Here is an 18,734-nt window from a genome sequence, read left to right as displayed (position 1 = left end):
CAACGTGGATCTTTGCCCATGCCAATCCTTGCCAAGACTAGTTCACCCCGATCAAAGTAATTGAAAAATCTATTTTCAAGTTGCTACTAGATGTTGGATGGTAGCTAAAAAGAGGTCTAAATGAAATAGTAATAAAAAATACAGATATACTACAGTTGAATTTGCAAAACTTAAACCTTACCAAATCTTATGTTATATAAAAATAGCATCCTACATTTAATTGGGAAAAAATTCCATTACATTAAACTAAAAATAAAATATGATTAATTGGTTTTCTTATTTTTAAGCAGAGCTCATACTTAATCAAACCAAATAAATCATTTGTTTTGTGAGAACTTTTGTAACAGAAAAATATTTTTGTTTGGAACTCAATCATTTGGTATGCTACATTCAAAAAATTTGTAAAATTGGCTTACAAGATGGGAGCCAGTAAGTTCCTTGTTGAATCCCCTCAGCAATTTTCCATTATTTTTTTGTGCAAACAATCGATTATTGAACTGCTATAAATCAAACTTTTCCTAAATCATTGTATCTAGAAAAATCATACTTTGCAATATAAGTTTAAAACAGAAGTATAAAAATATATTTAACCTTTTGTTTATGGAATCACAAATACTTCAGGATTAAGGGAAACCTAGTTGCTTGCTGGCCTGTGTACAATTTTTATTCGCTACGCGCAAATGGCAAACTTTCGCAGATATATCGAAAACCACATATATATGCGACCCCCCGAGCCATAGTCATTAAATCTTTCATTTGTATTGCCAGCGTCCATTAGATGCCAAAGATGTCCGAGTTGTGGTGGCCACCGCCTCGTCCTCATCCTCATCTTCATGCCCATCGCCAGTCGCAGTCGTATCTCATGCTTCAATGGGCAGCGATGGCAGGTGATCGGGAGTAGAGGGGGGAAGGGAGGGGCGTTCAACGACGGACAGCAGCAAATGTTAAAACATAAATATTAATATTTTCATCGTTTTTTTTTTTGAGGGGTCTCTGGGAGACTCAGACATTCACGCATAGTGGATAAAGTTGTCTTGGCAGCCGTTTTTTAATACATTCAATTTCTCAAGAATTTTTATAAAAAGCTTTCTTTCCATCAAATGCCTGCAATATTTTATCGTTAATTTGCAAAATTCTGTTTGAAAATATTTCGAGTTCTCCTTTTGAATTTTACAAGTCATTTAAAATCAAAAAACCGAGCAGCTGAAGGCAACTGTTGCAACATTTTCTAAAAATGTGCTTTTATAAACCTGATGTACGTGTTTGATTTGAATTTTCATTGACTTCTACATGTGTGTTGCATATTTCCTTTAATTGTTTTGCATTTTGCATATATTTCTCGTCTTTGCCAGCCCATAAGTTGGCTATAAATTTTGCCATTTTCACTTGCCAGATTCTTCAAAGACATGTTCGCATTTTTCTTTGGCAGCCATTGTCTTCAGTTTTTTGGAGGTGCTCACATATAGTTTCTTGTTCTAAATTTTGGTTGGGCACGCGACACGCTCCCCTGATTTATCTTTGTTTTTTGTTTAGGCTTCTAGCCGCAGAAAAAAAAAATGCTCATTAATTCTAATGGATCAAAGCTAAGCGGAATACTATTCCGATGAAAGTCAAAAGCTTAGTGGCTGCTTTGAACATATTTATGATTGGTTCGGCAACATATTTTCTTGGGAAATTAAATGTTTTTTTAATAAAACAAAATTTACGACAATAATCACGTGGAGTGTCAGCACATTTCTATATTTAAAGTGATTAATATATTTGATTGTAAAATTAAACTAAGAGGGTGATTCACCACTTTCTATATCAACCCCTTGTATCTTAATTTATTCAAATAATTTTGTCAACAACAAACTTTCCTTTTCTAACTAATGATCCGCCTTGCAGCATATACGAGATAATGTTTTGACAGCAATAAAAATCTTTGGAATGCATGTGTATATAAAGATTCTTCCCGAATTCAAAAAAAAATATAAAGAATTAAATATAAATTCAGACACGTGCATAATAAAGTCTTTCCATATTGATCGGTCCAGTACATAGATATTGGTTTATAAATACTTTTTTATGCATTTATGACATATACTTTAGGTTGGGGAAGGGAGGGATGTGGCTATATAATGTTTTATGTGGAACATATACCTACATACGTGACTAGGAAACTTAAAAAGTGTGTCCTATATTTGACCTCAAAGAGATTCAGGAACGATGTTGTTTTTACTTTTCTTGCTTGATGGCGTGGGAAAGTATAAAAGCAATTGTAGGCGTTGGTGAAAATTTCTTTGGAAAGCCACAAGATTACTTGCCACTCAGTCGATGCACAGCATTCGTTCAGTTGAGAAGTGATTTGGACTCCGGGTCCCAAGTGCCAAGCATAATTAAACAAGGATAATTAAACAAGGATACACATCCAGCCCAAACCAGAATTCCTTTCTCTATATATTTTTGTGGGTGTGCCTTCTCAAGTACCGAAAAAGTATGTGAAATTCTGTGAAATTCTGTGAAATATTGTGAAATACAAAAAATAAATTTATTGGTTTATTAATAAGAGTGGTTTATAGTTATATGATATCCTGTTCGAAAACTTTTAAAAACTTTGGAATTCTTTTGAGGCAAAAAACATTCGGTCCAATCAATTTACTTTTCGATGCGGCACGAAAGCAACACGGTCTTCGATCTTTAGATCTGTGCAGAGACCAGAAATAGATTTTTTGGAATAAAAAATGGCACGCAAATTCGAACATAAAAATGAAATTATGATTTTTTCAAACTTGTGGCGCTCGCCCACGCAAATTATTTGAAAAATGTTTTGGTGACATAATTCAGTGAATACGAAACACATCCATTAAATGGTCTCCACATAGAGTTTTCGATCGTATGCGTTTTCAGAGGTACTGTACTTTTCGAACTACCAAGGGAAATAATTATTCCGGTTTTGATGATCCGAGTATTTATAAAATATCTTTTAATATTTTAGAATACTTTGCTATTGCAGTAAGTAAAGGATGCGAAATCAGTCTGGTTTTCCTAAGAAAGCAGTACAAATACATTTTTGCAGTCTATTTTATATCCTAATTTAATCAGAAGAAGCTGTTATAAAAAATATAAAAATCGAAGCGCGATTTACTTACCTTTATTGGTTTTCTTTTTCATAATTTATAGCTGAAGTCAGAATGCCGAGCGGTAAAGTAGACAAACCCGTGATCCAGGACAACCGTGATGGAACCGTTTCCGTGAAGTACGATCCCCGCGAGGAGGGATCCCACGAGCTGGTGGTCAAATACAACGGAGAACCCGTGCAAGGTGAGTGTTGTGCACCAAAATTGGCTTTTTTAAGTGCTAATTTCTGTTTGGCAAACAGGATCTCCCTTCAAATTCCACGTCGACTCGATCACCTCCGGCTATGTGACTGCCTATGGACCCGGTTTGACCCACGGAGTCACCGGTGAGCCGGCCAACTTCACCATCTCCACCAAGGGAGCCAGCGCCGGTGGCCTGACCATGGCCGTCGAAGGACCCAGCAAGGCGGACGTAAGAGGAATTCCCCACCCAGCTGAAGATAGTTAACTAAATGGAGCTAAATCCCTTTGCAGATCAACTATCATGACAACAAAGACGGCACTGTGTCCGTGCAATACCTGCCCACTGCCCCTGGCGAGTACCAGGTGTCCGTCCGTTTCGGCGACAGGCACATCAAGGGATCGCCGTACTTCGCGAAGATCACCGGCGAGGGACGCAAGCGCAACCAGATCTCGGTGGGCTCCTGCTCCGAGGTGACCATGCCCGGCGACATCACCGACGACGATCTGCGCGCCCTGAACGCCTCGATCCAGGCGCCCAGCGGCCTGGAGGAGCCCTGCTTCCTGAAGCGCATGCCCACGGGCAACATTGGCATCTCGTTCACGCCCCGCGAGATCGGCGAGCACCTGGTGTCGGTGAAGCGCCTGGGCAAGCACATCAACAACTCCCCCTTCAAGGTGACCGTGTGCGAGCGCGAGGTGGGCGACGCCAAGAAGGTCAAGGTCAGCGGAGCCGGCCTCAAGGAGGGTCAGACGCATGCCGACAACATCTTCTCCGTGGACACCCGCAACGCCGGCTTCGGCGGCCTCTCCGTGTCCATCGAGGGTCCCAGCAAGGCGGAGATCCAGTGCACGGACAAGGACGACGGCACCCTCAACATCTCGTACAAGCCCACGGAGCCTGGCTACTACATTGTCAACCTGAAGTTCGCCGATCACCACGTGGAGGGTTCGCCCTTCACCGTCAAGGTGTCCGGCGAGGGCAGCAACCGGAAGCGCGAGAAGATTCAGCGCGAGCGCGATGCCGTCCCAATCACCGAAATCGGCAGCCAGTGCAAGCTAACGTTCAAGATGCCCGGCATCACATCGTTCGATCTGGCCGCCTGCGTCACCTCGCCCAGCAACGTGACCGAGGATGCGGAGATCCAGGAGGTGGAGGATGGCCTCTACGCGGTGCACTTCGTGCCCAAGGAGTTGGGCGTGCACACGGTGTCGGTGCGCTACTCCGAGATGCACATACCCGGCTCGCCGTTCCAGTTCACCGTGGGCCCGCTGCGCGATTCGGGCAGCCATCTGGTCAAGGCCGGCGGATCCGGTTTGGAGCGCGGCGTCGTCGGCGAGGCGGCCGAGTTCAATGTGTGGACTCGCGAGGCGGGCGGCGGCTCGCTGGCCATTTCCGTGGAGGGTCCCAGCAAGGCCGACATCGAGTTCAAGGACCGCAAGGACGGCAGCTGCGATGTGTCGTACAAGGTGACCGAACCCGGCGAGTACCGCGTCGGTCTGAAGTTCAACGACCGCCACATACCCGACTCGCCCTTCAAGGTGTACATCTCGCCGGACGCTGGCGATGCCCACAAGCTGGAGGTGCAGCAGTTCCCGCAGGGCAACATCCAGGCGGACGCCCCCTACCAGTTCATGGTGCGCAAGAACGGCGCCAAGGGTGAGCTGGACGCCAAGATTGTGGCCCCGTCCGGTACGGACGACGATTGCTTCATCCAGGTGATCGACGGCGAGATGTACTCGGTGCGCTTCTATCCGCGCGAGAACGGTATCCACGCCATCCACGTCAAGTTCAACGGCGTCCACATACCCGATTCGCCGTTCAGAATCAAGGTGGGCAAGGATGTGGCCGATCCGGCTGCCGTTCATGCCAGCGGCAACGGACTGGACGAGGTGAAGACCGGCCACAAGGCCGACTTCATCATCAATACCTGCAACGCCGGCGTGGGCACGCTGGCCGTCTCCATCGACGGCCCCTCCAAGGTGGCCATGGACTGCACGGAGGTGGAGGAGGGCTACAAGGTGCGCTACACCCCGCTGCTGCCCGGCGAGCACTACATCACGGTCAAGTACAACAACATGCACATCGTGGGCTCGCCCTTCAAGGTGAACGCCACCGGCGACAAGCTGGCCGACGAGGGCGCCCAGGAGACGTCGACGGTGGTCGTGGAGACGGTGCAGAAGGTGGCCAAGGGCGGCAAGAACACCGGCGTCCATCTGCCCACCTTCAAGTCGGATGCCAACAAGGTGGTGTCCAAGGGCATGGGCCTGAAGAAGGCCTACATCGGCAAGCAGAACCAGTTCAGCATCTGTGCCACCGACGCGGGTGAGTTTCAAACGTGATGGGTCTTGGGGACTTACACCTTTATTTTTCCACTTGACTCTTAGATCGAAAATCTAAGACTAAAGATTGGATTTCAATTAATGTTTGAATCACAAATTTCCATTCTGGATAAACGTTTAAATCGTTATTTTTAAATTGAAAATATTGTTTTAAGCCAGATAACTTTTGTCTGTTTTATCAAAGATTGTAAGGCTACACTAAAATAAGGGCGGCTAAGATTTTTGGGAATATTTATTTAATAACTGTTTGAATAATTTCCAATTGTTGCCTTTTAAATATGAGGATTTAAATTCTACCCTTTCCAAAAACAAAATATTTTATTTTTTTTTTTTTGAATATGTAACTTTATGTTTTTAAATATTATATTGCTATTGATCAAATCTAATAACATATTTAAATGATATAGTAGGATAACTATTTATTCAAATCATTAAAATACAAATCCAATATTTTTATTTTTAAAATTTTTACCCAATTAAAAGTAAAATATTGCTAAACCTTATTTTAATCACATATATTCTTCCTTTCAGGCAACAACATCCTGTATGTGGGCATGTACGGACCGAAGGGACCCTGCGAGGAGTTCCACGTGAAGCACGCCGGCCACAACAACTACAATGTGCAGTACCTGGTGCGCGACCGCGGCCAGTACGTGCTCCTAATCAAGTGGGGCGAGGAGCATATACCCGGCTCCCCATTCCAGATCGATGTGTAGGCTGTGGGCTGAGGGCTGTGGGCTGTAGGCAGGCCGGCCAGGCATATGTGTACGTGTAGATATATGCTTCGCATGTGTATGTGTGTGGGCGCGCATGTTCCAGGGTCAAAGGTCGTGTGTTTCTTGTTTTCATCGTAACGCTCTTTGTTTAATTTTAATTTCTTGATTTATCACCATATTTTAGGTAAGTTTTTTGTTATTTGTACATACATGGAAGGAAGAAGCTTCTGTTTTTCGACGCGCCATTTTCACTCTTTAAATTGATCCTACGTTTTATTTGTTTTCTTGTGAATACATCAAATTAACAATAGCCGATATGAATTTAGATAAACTTTTATGAGAACGAACTTAAGCACAACTTTGACACACAAGAATTACTATTGCAATGCGAATAAATCTCTTAAACAATTATTTAATACTTAAGCGAAAATTTATGATGATTATAATGATTATGACGTATTATGTTTTCTATTATCACTATCGATCATGTAATTTACGTGAAATAAATCAAAACTTAAAAAATAAACATCAAAAAATGTTCTTAGTACCTTTCACATGGATGTGTTTAACACAGCAAAAAAAACCGTCGTAAATAAAGCTTACAAATAAGTGCCATTAAAGGAAGAACTAAGCTTCAGCTTTAGCCTTATCGACACCGGTTTTCTCGAGCACGCTGTACACCGTTCCGTATCGGTTGAATTGCTCGAAGATGTCATCATCACTGGAACCGGAACTGGAACTCGAGATATTGGCCAGGGTCTGCTGCACATCCTGCGGAGCACTTAAGGCGGCGGCCAACTGCGGCGTGGGCTGGTAGTAAACCGAGTGGCGGCTGTCGAAGCTGCGACTGCCGATGTGGTATTTAAGGTACTTTCGGGCCCAACGCTCGCCAATGATATTGCCAAGAGCCTGCTCGGTTAGTGTGAAGTTGCCGGCATCCGGTTCTGTGGAGCTGCGCAGCAGGATGCCCCGTTTGGTGAGCTTGAGTGGCGGCCGAATTGGCTCACTGGCAGACGGCGGTTCGCAGCAAGTGGTGGATGTGACCACCGTGCAGTCCGGATCGCCGCTCGTGGCGCCGACCTCCGGCACTGAGCTACCCGTTGGTGAAGTCGAGTCGTTCGTCGCCGCCTGCTCCTGGGTACTGCTCACGGCGGCTGCCCTCTTAACCGTTCGTCTCTTGGGAAGAACGCGATTGCAGGCCGTATCGTTGGCCAGAGCTGTGGAATTGCAGGCCACACTTTGATTGTTGAATATCGACAAAGATTGCTCGATCGGTGGGAGGTCCTGTTCCTTAGAGGTCTGTTTTTTTGCTTTCCGTCGCTTCAGTTGCTCTTCCTTATAGGTGGCCTTCGACAAAGCCAAGGCTTTCCTTACATCCACCTCCGAGTCGGATTCCTTGTTGGTGTTATCCTCCAAAATGACTTCCGTAATAGAGCTTCTGGACTTTTTCAAATTTGTCTTTGGAACTTTTAATGATCGATTCTGTTCGGGCTTAGTCTGTGAGTCGGATGATCGGTTGGGCACCTCCTCAATGAGTTGTGGCAAAGTTGGATTAACAATTTTCTTTTTTCCTGAATTTCTTTTTGTCTTTTTTACTTGCGGAGTAGAAGCCTTTTCGGTGGCCTCCGATTCAGCTATTATTTTGATATTTGAGGAACTCTTTTTCGGCTTTTCCCTTGATACAACTGGATTTTTATTCAATATTTCATGCGAGGTTGATGAGCTAGAGCTGTTCATTTCCAGGATCTCGTAATTTGTCAGTTCTTTGGGAATTTGAGGTAAGGTGGAGTTTTCGTCTGGATTCGTTGTCTGTTTGGAAGTCTTCTTAGCAGCAGGACATTTCGACTTAACATTTCGTTTTCGCTCCAACACTTCCTCGTCACACTCATCGGATGTTTTGCTCTCAATACGTGCATGAATTTTCTTCGGAATGTTCGATCCTTTGTCTTTTTTATTTTCTTTGATCAAGGGCGTTGTAATGGTCTTCTTGGCTTTTTTATTGCCAGATCCTGGAAGTGGCACAGCTTTCTCTTCAACTTGTGGGAAACTCGACGGAACTGCTGTAATAGCCTTTTGATTACATTTCTTTGCTGAAGTTACCAATGGTGCAGACGACTTAATGGAGATTTCTTTGTTGGCTTGTTTTTTTTCAGAATATTCGCCTTCGATCTGTGCATGACTTACTTTTGTATTGATCAAGGCCTCATTTTCACTGATATGAGGCAAATTTAAGAAAGGCGCCCTGATCGTTTTGGCGTTTGCCACGGAGAAACTTACTAAGCGTTTCCTTCCCTTAATCTCAACTTCGCTTTCATCGGAAGACTCGCATTTGGCATGTAAATGAGTTAATTTCGGGATGGACAGACCCTCGCTCTCTCCAGACGAAAGTATCCCTATTATGTCTTCTGATAAAGTAGACTTTTCTTCTTTGATTTGTGGCAAACACTTGGATGTCACTGGATAGGCCTTCTTGGAAACCTTCTTCTCGCTGAAAGCAATGTACTGTGTGGTTTTTCCCGACGTCTTCGGAGTTGTAATTAATTTCCCTTTAATTCGCTCCGAAAAGTTAAACAAACGCCATTTTTCCAAGGTCCTATCTTCATCGGAAGTGTCACTATCGAACATTGGCATGCAGTTAGCTTTAGATCTAACCAATTTTGAGGCGGATGCAGCTTTAATTTTCGATACTCTCTGCTCGTGGAACTTGGATCGGGCGGATTGCGGAGCCACCAGTTGCTGCTTGTGCTTCCGGGCCTTGACCTGCGCCTCCAGGAGCTCAGGGCTGCTGCGGTTCTCCACCACCCACTCCTCGGTGGAACTGTTGGCAATGTGCACCACATTGGAGCAGAGGCGTTCGCTGTTGCAGCAGCTGCACTCGTTCTCCGGCAGCCGTGGGCGCAGGTCCAAGTCCATGTCGAAGGTGTGATGGCGACGCGCGGTGTGCACGGTCCGCGAGGCCGCCTGGCGGTGGTGATACTCACGTTGACTCCTGCTGTAGGGGCAGTATTGGTAGGCACTCCTGGATAGGGCGTGATGTCTCCGGCATGTTTGGCAGTCGCAGCCGTTGAACGATGGACCTTCCTCACTGCTGAGCGACGAGTCACATAGCCAGGAGTTGGCGCGTCGCTTGCGCAGATGCTTGCGCCTCACATGAGGACTGCTGGAGTGGATGCAGTGCATCGGCGTGGAGGCCAGGTAGGCAAGCTGGCGCTCTTTCTCTTGCCGACGGTGCAGCAGTGCCTGCATGTGGTGGCGGTGCTCCTGCTCGTCATCGTAGGCGTACTTGGCCCTCAACTCGTCCCGTTTGTGCGGGTTCTTGCGGTACATCTTAATGGTGGTCATGTTGGAGTTTTTGCTGGTCAGGTGGGCCTTGCGCCGGCGACTTTGTTGAATGTAGCGGGCCGTGTCAATGGAGTGCAACGACTCGTCGCTCTGGTCCGAAATTGAGTGGGCCTCCGAGTGGAGGTATTTGGGCGAAGTGGCCTCCAGATAAACGTTGTTGTGGCGCCGCATCCAGCTGCCCACATGGTGCTCGATCTGCTTCTCATCGAAGGTGTCCAGTATGCGGTCCAGTCCCGCCTCACGCCACTTGCGCTTGTGCCCCTCGACGACGGGCACCGTCTGATTGAGGAACTCCTCTATCTCGGCCTTGGTCTCGTCGTCCTTGCCCGCGCACAGGAGGAGGGTCAGTTCTGCAACGCTGGCGGTGGTGGTGTTGATGTGGCCCAGTTCCAGTTTCGCGTCCGGCACATCGTCTTCCGCGGCCTCCTCCTCGTCCTGCAGGTCGGGGTTCTCGTCGTCCTCGTCCTGGAACAGGTCATCGAACTGCGCCACATCCAACTCCATTCCGTCGCCCATGTTCGAAAAATCCTGCAAAAAACACGGCAATGAGAAAAAGGACGCCACTTAGAAAGGGCCGAGAACTCACCTTCAACACACTGGACCAGACCATGGAGCGCTCGTAGGCCATCGCCTCCAGAGTTTCCTCGTTCACCAGTGCCTGCGACATGTCTGGGGGCTCATTGGCTTTTCAAGAATGTAGTTAAATACGGCGGAAAACTATAAAATAGTGGGGAAAACGAAACAAAATGGCTGGAGTGTTGCCACCAGTGTGACCGTGGTTAGAGCGCCAAAAAAATACCAAATGGCGACGGTGGTGATTTTAACAAGGTTCTTTGTTTTGTAGCGGAATATTATTTAAAAATGTTATATTTTTTTGATTCAAGCCAATATACAGATATCTCTCGGAAGATATACCCATTTAAAAGCTATAATTACTTGTGCAAGTTTTTAAACATTTGTTTGATAAATCAATATTTACATACGTACAGAACATAGCATCGGATTAAGGGACAATTTATCTAACAATCTTTAAAGGTGTTTAATTTACAATTTATAAACTTTTTTGGAAGCGTTTGTTTAGCTGACAAGACTTCAAAATTAGGATTTCGTTTTTCGAAATATTTTTATAATTCTCCTAGGCTTTTTAAATGTGAACATATCACCTTAAGGAAGCAACGTGGTCACATCGAGCCATATTCCCACATGCGCGCCAAATTCAAATACTGATTTTTGTGGGGTTTTTATTCTGAAGTTATATATGTTTTACATTAGATTAATATTGCAGATAAACAAACGAATACATATTGTATGCTTAAATAACTGTTCAATTGAAATACATGTACATCGCTCCCGCTCCTCCGTTGGCCACTAAATGTCGGAATCTGTTTCGCTCCAGCGTTTCAGTTTGTTTTGTCTCTTTCTCGTTAATAATGTTGTGTGTATATAGTAAAGTAGGTTGCTTGGAATCGGAATTGGCTACGTCTTCGCCAGCTACTTGCGGTTACGTATGGCGCGGTCCATGATCGTATTGATGCGCGTCTCCGAATAGCCCGGAACAAGCATGTGGATCAGCTCCTTCATAAACAGGTCACTCACGCCGGGACTGGAGCGCTCGGCCAGCTCGAACACGGACTTCAGGTCGCCAATGTCGCTGCCCATGCCCAGATTGCGTCCGCCGCTACCAGATCCTCCTCCGCCGCCAGATCCTCCGCCAGAATACTTTCGCTGGATGTCGCTCAGCACGGGGAATAGGAAGTTGTTCAGACAGGCGCTGTTCGTCTGGACTAGGCGTTGTCCCGCCGCAGTGTGCTTGACATGGCTGGCCACATGGTTGGTGGCCACATGCTCCTCGTGGCTGTGGCTGTGGTTGTTGCTACTGCTGCTGCTGCTGGCGGCCAGGGCGGCGTTGGTTGCATGGAATGATTCACGTTGGCTGCTGCGACGCTGCTGCTGCTCAGCCAACGATGTAGTCGAAACTGTGGCTTGCAGGGGCAGGCCCAAGGAGGCGCGGCGATCCTCCACCTGATCCAGGGGGGCGGCGGAGCGCGACTGGCGCAGCTCCGGCTTGGAGCTGGAACGCTTCTGCTGCAGCTCATTGGCCGACGAGGAGCTGGTGACGCTGCTCGGCGGCGGAGTTGCATTCAGCATGGTCGTGGTGGCGTGCTTGTTGCTCAAGTTGCTGATGTTGTTGTTGTTATTGATGTTGTTGTGGTTGTGGACGTGGCTATTCTGGGGGGGCAGGGCGGATGTGGATGAGACAGCCTCGTTGGCTGTGATGACGGACACGGAGGAAGCTGACGCCGCCACGGCGGACACAGAAGAAGCTGATACGGATGCGGCTGGAGGGGCCTGACCACCACCACCACCGCTACCGCCACCGCCGGCGGGAGAGTGTGTGGTCTGCATCAGCTTCTGCATGGTCAGCTCATGCTCCTGCAGCTGGAAACTGTTGACGCCCGCCCGCGGAGCACTGTTGATGTGCAGCCCCTTGACGGTCATGATCCAGGGCTCGTCCTGGCTGCTGCCGCCCTGCTTGGCATCCGAGTCCGAGTCGGAATTCTCCGACTCTGTCTCACTCTCGTCGCCCTTGGAGAGCTTCCACTTCTTGAAGCGATCGATCAGGTCGATCAGGTAGGCGTTCTTCTTGGCCTTCTTGATGAACGGGTACTTGAGCAGCTCCTTGGCCGTGGGCCTGTTCTCCGGGTCCTTGTTCAGGCAGGCTTCCACAAAGTCCTTGAACGACTTGGTGTAGTTGCCCGTCAGCTGGGGCGGATTGTTCTTCGGAATGAGGAAGAGCACGCGCATCGGATGCAGCTCCGAGTTGGGCGGCTCGCCCTTGGCCAGCTCTATAGCCGTGATGCCCAGCGACCAGATGTCCGCCTTGGCGTCGTACTGCGACTGCTTGATCACCTCGGGCGCCATCCAGAAGGGCGTGCCCACGAACGTGTTCCTCTTGGAGGTGGTGTTGGTCAGCTGGCCGGCGACTCCAAAGTCCGCCAGCTTGACGTCGCCCTGCTCGCTGAGCAGCACATTGGCCGCCTTGATGTCCCGATGCAGCTTGCGCTCCGAGTGCAGGTAGTCCAGGCCCTTAAGCACCTCGCGCAGAATGATCCCGATGTGCATCTCCTCGAAGGAGCCGGCCTTCATCAGATCCAGGGCGGATCCGCCACCCAGGTACTCCATTATGATCCACAGCTTGGTGCCCTTGAGGAAGCTGCCATAGTACTTGGTCACGTACGGTGAATCGCACTGCGACAGCACCATGATTTCCTGCTGGATGTCGTCGATCTCGTCCTCGGCCTCCTCCAGATCGATGATCTTGATGGCCACCACCTGCTGGGTGCGGTTGTCGATGCCCTTGAACACCTCACCGAAGGAGCCCTTGCCGATGCGCTCCTGCTTGGTGAAGATCAGCTCGGGGTCCACTTTCTCCGTCCAGGACATGTTGGCTGTTGATTACCTGGCTGCTTCTACCCACTTCCCACTTCGTGGCTCTTCAATCTTCTCCTCCTCCTCCTGCTGCTCTATTTCCCAGATTCCCTGGCTGCTCCACTGGCTCTCGACTGGCGTGGAGTGGACCCGACCGAAGTGGACTTCTCTATGGGCTATTTGGTGGCGCTGCTTTTCTGTGGGGGCACTTGACTAATAATTTTCGTTCGTATCTCATCTAATCCGAGAAATCTCTCTCTTTTTTTTGCTGCGAACAACTTTGCCGGTGTGACCAGAGGCGGGAGCGCCGCGAAATACGGAAAATACTAAACAAAAAGTGGCGCCACTCTGCGACGCTTTACAAAATTGGCTGCCACAGAATTCCCTTTTTCGTTTTAGTTCCCAGCATGTTGTAAAATTTAAATTATTTAATATTTTCGACAAACGTAAACCGTTTTAAAATTGGTTATTATGTTAATTTCCAAAGAAATATTCATAACTAACCAGTAAATATATTAAATAATTTCAAAATTTATTTTTATCAAGAACTAATGCCATAAACATTTTAATACAAAATATTTGTTTAACTAATTTGTTGTTAAAATAATTTTTAGCCAGCCTTTAGATAATCTTATATAGTAAAGATTATAAATGACATTTCTAAAAACCATTTTAAAATATATTAAGTTTTTATAATTACGATTTAATTATTTATAAAGATCTTGTCGAAAAAATTAAGCTTATATAATTACCCAAGAATGTATAAAAGTATTTAGGTAAACCACTTTGTTTTTAATATACTTTATTTATGTAAATGTAGTTTAAATTTTTACAAATCAAAAAACTTTGTTCCTTCTTTTGAATGTGTAAAAGGAAGTATTTTTTTGGCGGAAAGACGAAACTTTCACAAATATGTGTATGCATATAAAACTTTTTTATGTTTCTTATACAGATACGGCTACATATATTGGTTTTTTTTTCCCCGTTTCGGTACCCACTTTGCCTGGGTACCGATTATGCGATTCGTCGGTGGTTGGCTGGGACTTGAAAATTCTGAGAGAGCAGCCAACCAGCAAGAAATCCTTTCAAGATTGGTTAAAACTCAGACCTGGCCTAAATTTCCTTCGACGAAAAAATCCCTGTCCAGGCCTGGCTATCAAAGTATCTGGCGGAAGCTCTCTCTTAACATTTAACTTTACGTCTGAACACAAATTACCAAAAAGGAGCAAAACGGATATGCTAAGACATAGACTTATTAACTAGGGGAAGGGTCTGTTGGGCCGTATTACATAATTGAGCAGCGGGAGCGGGCCTCAACTCCAGCTACATCGGCAACCTCCACTACGGGAGGAATGTTTTCTCCGTCACTGGACTTCTCATCAACATCCTGGCCATCGACGTCCTGACCCTCGACCTCCTTCTCGGCGGGGATTTCCTTATGGGGCGAGCCCGCCTTCTTCGGCGTCTCCAGACCGGCCTCCTGGCCCACGGTCACATTCTTGCTTGCCTGCTCCTCATCCCCCTCAACATCTTCTGGCACGCTGTTTGAAGATGTGTGTACTTGATGCTCCTCCACGCCGGAAACGTTCGGCTCCAGACACAGACGGGTCGGAGAACTGATTGTTGTCTTTGAGAATCTCGATCGCAGCAGACTGAAGGGCGAGGCCAGGTTCAAGCTGAACAAGTCAAAGCGGGCACGCTTCGGCGGCGACATTTCCGCATCTTGGCCCAGCTCACTGGTCGACTGTGATGCCGAAAGTGGCGGGGGAGTGCGCTCGCGCTTGCGACCACGGCCAAAGAACGAGAATGAAAAGGACGAGCTATTGGGAATCTCCGATCCCACGGTGGCATTCATGCTGGCGTTCGTGCAGTTCGAGGTGTCCAGATCACTGTTGCCGCACCTGTACGTGCCCACTTTCGAGGGAGTCAGCGAGTCGATGGCTCGTATGCTTCGCCTGCCGCTGATTTGGGCGAAAGTGCGGGCCGGAGTTCCTGCCGGCGAGCTGGAGGGCTGGGCAGCCAGCCCCACCTCGTTGATCTGCTTGCTGTTGCTGCGGAAACCGAAGAGATTGCGTCCTGGTGTAGACGTGGCCGTCGGCAGAGCATTCAGATTGCCAATACCGCTGCGTATGGGTGAGGCGTCCATTTGAAGCGGTTCCATTTCCGCATCTTCCTGTGGAGTCAACGATTCAGCATCTATTTCAGTTTCCTTCTTCTGGGATGGCGAAGCGGGGCTCAGCTTGCTGACGGGCGACTTTTGTTGGCTGCCCGCCTTGCGTGTAGACCTGCGATCCTTTGAAGGAGTGCTAAGCTCTGGAATGACCTCAACAACATCTTCGAGGTCCACCGTGTCCAGAGCTGGTTGAGAAGCGGTTGTGGTAACTTCAGCGGTAGCTTCCTTTTTGGCCTCTTGGTTTTCCATCTTGTCGGAACTTGGGGCCACATCTTTATCCTTCGTCTCGGCCACCAACTCCTTATCATTCTTTTCAACTAACACATCCTTTACCTTCTGGTCGGCTTCAAGCTCCGTATCCATTTTTTCGGCTACAGCCTCCTTATTCTCGCTGTCCACCTGCTCCTTCTTTTCCGGCACCTTATCTTTAGATTTATGATCCTTTTGATCCTTAGAGCTTCCGTTCTGGGACTTCTCCTTGCCATTACTGGGCTTGCCATTTTGGCCGGATCCGCTGGACGAGGAGGAGCTGGTCGACGAGGATCGTTGTTGCGTTGGCTTTTTCAACGCTTTGAAGGATTCTGTAATCTTTTTGTTGCCATTCTGGGGGCTAATAGAGCGGCCGTTACTGCCCGACGACTGCTGCAGGCGGGACACGGTGCTTCCACCACTCAGCGAGAGCGGTATACGACGTCCACTGCCTCCGGATCCACCTCCACCTGCGCCACTTGAGTTGCTAGCCATTTTGCTTAACATTGGTTGGGTTTCCTTTGACGTGTTGCACGATGTCTGCAAGGGACACAAACAAGGGGAATGATTTATTAAATGATTACGGACTGCTTACACTTCAAGTGCAGTGGAAATGAAAATGAAAACAAAACACAGATTGACTTGCGGTTTGTTTACACCACATTCCTCTCGAGAACCGGCTTCGAAATCAATACCCCCATCCACTTACCACAGTTTTGCTGTTCAACATGAGAATTTTTTTAATCACAGTAGGTCTCAGAGTTGTTCCACTATGATAGGGTGCTAAATCTGAGAGACGCTTGGCGTTTAATATTTTCGGATTTGCTATCACGTCCTGTCGGTTTCGTGTCTGAAGCTTAACTTAAACGGATTTTTAGACCGCACTGTGTTAAGTAGCGAACCGATGGGCCAGGACGAGTGCAGGTAATCGCAATATTAACCAGCTGAGCAAAAATGGACAATCTACCTGTGGCGACAGCTGCAATTTATTGACCATCATAAATGCGCACAGAGATTAGGATGTGCTAATTACCAGAGAGGAGGAATCACCCGACGACATATGCTAATTTTACATCGAAATGTCTAAATTCAGGAAAAAACGCTTTAAAAAGGTCCCCTTTTTAATTTCGGGGTGGGTATTTGCGATTCCCTCCGTACTTACTATATTTTTGGTTCTGCCTGAGTGATTTGCTCCCCCAATATTTTAAACTGGCTTCCGTTCTATTAAATGCATTCGAAACAAAGTGAGACACTAACTTTACAAATAAGGTTCAACACGCAAAGCAAGAAGCATTTTTTTTTTCGATTTTCTTGAAAGAATTCTAAATGGTAAGAAAGGCACAAATAAAGAAACAGTACAAAAACAAAAAATGCAAGGAGAGAGAAAATTTCTTGTCATAGGCCGACCTACACTGCACAGACAGTTCGATGCCAGATAAATGCAAAAACGAAAATGGAAATAAAACGAAGTCTAAATACTCTAAGAAGTCAACGAAAATATTATTTGTGTATATATTGTTTTTCTAGGGGTAGTTAACTAATTTTTCGATTAAAATGTATTAAACTATTGGTAGATAGGATTGTAAAAAGTACAACTGCCTTCACTTTTCGTAAAAAATAATAATACACATATGGTTCCACACAATGATTTACTTGTCTCAAAACCAACATTTTTTTGTTGTTGTTAGGTCTCAGGGTATATTTTTAACTTGATAAAAAAATGTTAATAAAATAACACAACAAATTAATTTTTGTATTTGTATATAAATGGACATAACCTTAGTGAGGGTATAAAAACTAGTTGCACCCCAGGTGCATTTATTTAGCAGAAGTGATGGGAAAGGTAGGGGACGGCGTTTAGAAAGAAACTGCAACGAGCAGCGCGGTATTGGGTTTTCTTTTTAGAAAGTGGAAATGCGAATGCTGAAAATCGCGGACAACGAACGATGCTGCGAAAAATAAAATATAATGAACACAATTGCAGCGACAGACTACAGATATGATATGTACATAAGTATGCGTTGGCATATGTGCATGTATTTTTAGCCAAGCCCTCTTTGATGGGGGAACCATTATTGTAATGCCCTTTGTTTGCCGTTTGTTTTGGTACTCATTTCGCGGAGTTGATTAAACTCGGCAGCAAGACGAGCATAAATGCCTGTTTATATGGTCGAGTGGTTAATGGAGGTTCTGCTCCAAGTCAAGTTAATCAATTTCAACGAGTTGCGATCGGATCAGCAGACAAACATAAACATACCAAGGAATAAAAAATCAGAAACACACACGCATGTGCTCAGCAGTCTGTCTGTGTAGGTAACAAAAAAAAAGGCGGCTTACAGTGCGCGCCAAAATATTGGACAGAGTTCAAAAATCACGAAACCAAAGGGATATTTCATAAAACAAAGATTCAAGAAAACATATGTTCAATGACAATAAAATATTTTTTCGTGCTAGTTGCAATAACAAAATTATGTATTATTTTTAACAGCTTAATTGTCAACGTAGACTTCTACGCTTTGCCACCACTGTACCAGGCAATTGTCGGAGGCTCAGATACCGCGTTCGTTTTTTAAAATGGCGGCGCGACAGCCGCAATTGGCGATAATGCATTTGGGAAAGAAAAACTAATAAACTCGTGGGCCAGGGCTTTAAAATAGACACTTTTCGGGACTAAAGCAGGTGTCAACAGCCGCTACTTATATTTTGTCATACTTTTCGCAATTCAGAATTTTATTTCCTGTGTTCGCGAAAAAATTTATGTACACCAAGCGCACAATCCTACCGCAACAAAAAGGATGCTCGGTTTTTCCTTGCAAACGTCACACATTTCAAGATTTTAGTACAAAAAATATTACTTAGTCACACCCACCTCGATTGTTTTTTTTTTAATTTTGGTAACACAACAATTATTTAAGTAGCAATTATTTTACGACAACTAGATTGATTCCAATCCAACCGACGCCGACACAAACAAATTAAAAGCAACGCTTCAGTGTGACCTTGGCTGTTTCGTGAAAATATACCGTTGTGCACAGAAAAATATACTTAAATTCACCGAGGTATTTAGACTAGCCACAACATATGCGAGCGTTTTCACCGCGCCGCATCTTCAAAGTATCAGTGGCCATCATCAAAAAAAAGGTGAAGAATCAATTTTAATTTAAGTATGGCGACAAATCACCC

The 18,734-nt window shown here is 46.0% G+C and overlaps 4 protein-coding genes across 21 annotated transcripts in view; 1 reads left to right on the top strand and 3 right to left on the bottom strand.

The window, feature by feature from the left end:
• LOC128252267 (filamin-A) overlaps positions 1-6,884 on the top strand; it is a 32,620-nt gene extending 25,736 nt beyond the window's left edge. For 16 of the 17 annotated variants that reach the window (XM_052979864.1, XM_052979865.1, XM_052979871.1 and 13 more), the window contains 4 exons: positions 3,163-3,303; positions 3,362-3,531; positions 3,594-5,625; positions 6,174-6,884. In XM_052979864.1, the coding sequence (XP_052835824.1) occupies positions 3,163-3,303; positions 3,362-3,531; positions 3,594-5,625; positions 6,174-6,358 (2,528 nt within the window). In that variant the 3' untranslated portion in view covers positions 6,359-6,884. Of the gene's footprint in view, positions 1-2,317; positions 2,477-3,162; positions 3,304-3,361; positions 3,532-3,593; positions 5,626-6,173 lie in introns of those variants that run through there. The other variant, XM_052979877.1, reaches the window with a different exon arrangement.
• A 76-nt stretch (positions 6,885-6,960) lies between these two features.
• On the bottom strand, positions 6,961-10,466 carry LOC128252270 (uncharacterized). The gene is made up of 2 exons (XM_052979881.1): positions 10,287-10,466; positions 6,961-10,228 (listed from the first exon to the last, which is right to left on the bottom strand). Exons 1-2 carry the CDS (start codon positions 10,365-10,367, stop codon positions 6,986-6,988), a joined length of 3,324 nt encoding a protein of 1,107 aa, XP_052835841.1. The 5' UTR covers positions 10,368-10,466; the 3' UTR covers positions 6,961-6,985.
• A 458-nt stretch (positions 10,467-10,924) lies between these two features.
• Positions 10,925-13,444, bottom strand: LOC128252274 (serine/threonine-protein kinase svkA). Its single transcript, XM_052979886.1, has one exon. The coding sequence runs from the start codon at positions 13,142-13,144 to the stop codon at positions 11,192-11,194; it is 1,953 nt and encodes a 650-aa protein (XP_052835846.1). The 5' UTR covers positions 13,145-13,444; the 3' UTR covers positions 10,925-11,191.
• A 447-nt stretch (positions 13,445-13,891) lies between these two features.
• LOC128252277 (uncharacterized) lies at positions 13,892-18,574 on the bottom strand. Of its 2 annotated transcripts, none has more exons than XM_052979894.1 (2): positions 18,421-18,574; positions 13,892-16,091 (listed from the first exon to the last, which is right to left on the bottom strand). In XM_052979894.1, the coding sequence occupies exon 2, from the start codon at positions 16,056-16,058 to the stop codon at positions 14,415-14,417; it is 1,644 nt and encodes a 547-aa protein (XP_052835854.1). In that variant the 5' UTR covers positions 16,059-16,091; positions 18,421-18,574; the 3' UTR covers positions 13,892-14,414. The 2 variants fall into 2 exon arrangements, with proteins under 2 accessions (XP_052835854.1, XP_052835853.1); XM_052979893.1 differs by lacking the exon at positions 18,421-18,574 and adding an exon at positions 16,261-16,280.
• Between the last annotated feature and the right edge of the window lie 160 nt (positions 18,575-18,734).

This window comes from Drosophila gunungcola, chromosome 3R, assembly GCF_025200985.1.
Source record: "Drosophila gunungcola strain Sukarami chromosome 3R, Dgunungcola_SK_2, whole genome shotgun sequence".
Taxonomy (NCBI): Eukaryota; Metazoa; Arthropoda; class Insecta; order Diptera; family Drosophilidae; genus Drosophila; species Drosophila gunungcola.
Note: the sequence above shows the minus strand (reverse complement) of the source record. Positions and strands in the feature narration are given on the sequence as shown.

Coding starts and splice junctions, on each gene's coding strand:
- LOC128252270 (XM_052979881.1), bottom strand. CDS start 10,367: ATGTCGCAGGCACTGGTGAACGAGGAAACTCTGGAGGCGATGGCCTAC. Junction 10,229..10,286: donor TCTGGTCCAGTGTGTTGAAG/GTGAGTTCTCGG, acceptor TGTTTTTTGCAG/GATTTTTCGAACATGGGCGA.
- LOC128252277 (XM_052979894.1), bottom strand. CDS start 16,058: ATGTTAAGCAAAATGGCTAGCAACTCAAGTGGCGCAGGTGGAGGTGGA.
- LOC128252274 (XM_052979886.1), bottom strand. CDS start 13,144: ATGTCCTGGACGGAGAAAGTGGACCCCGAGCTGATCTTCACCAAGCAG.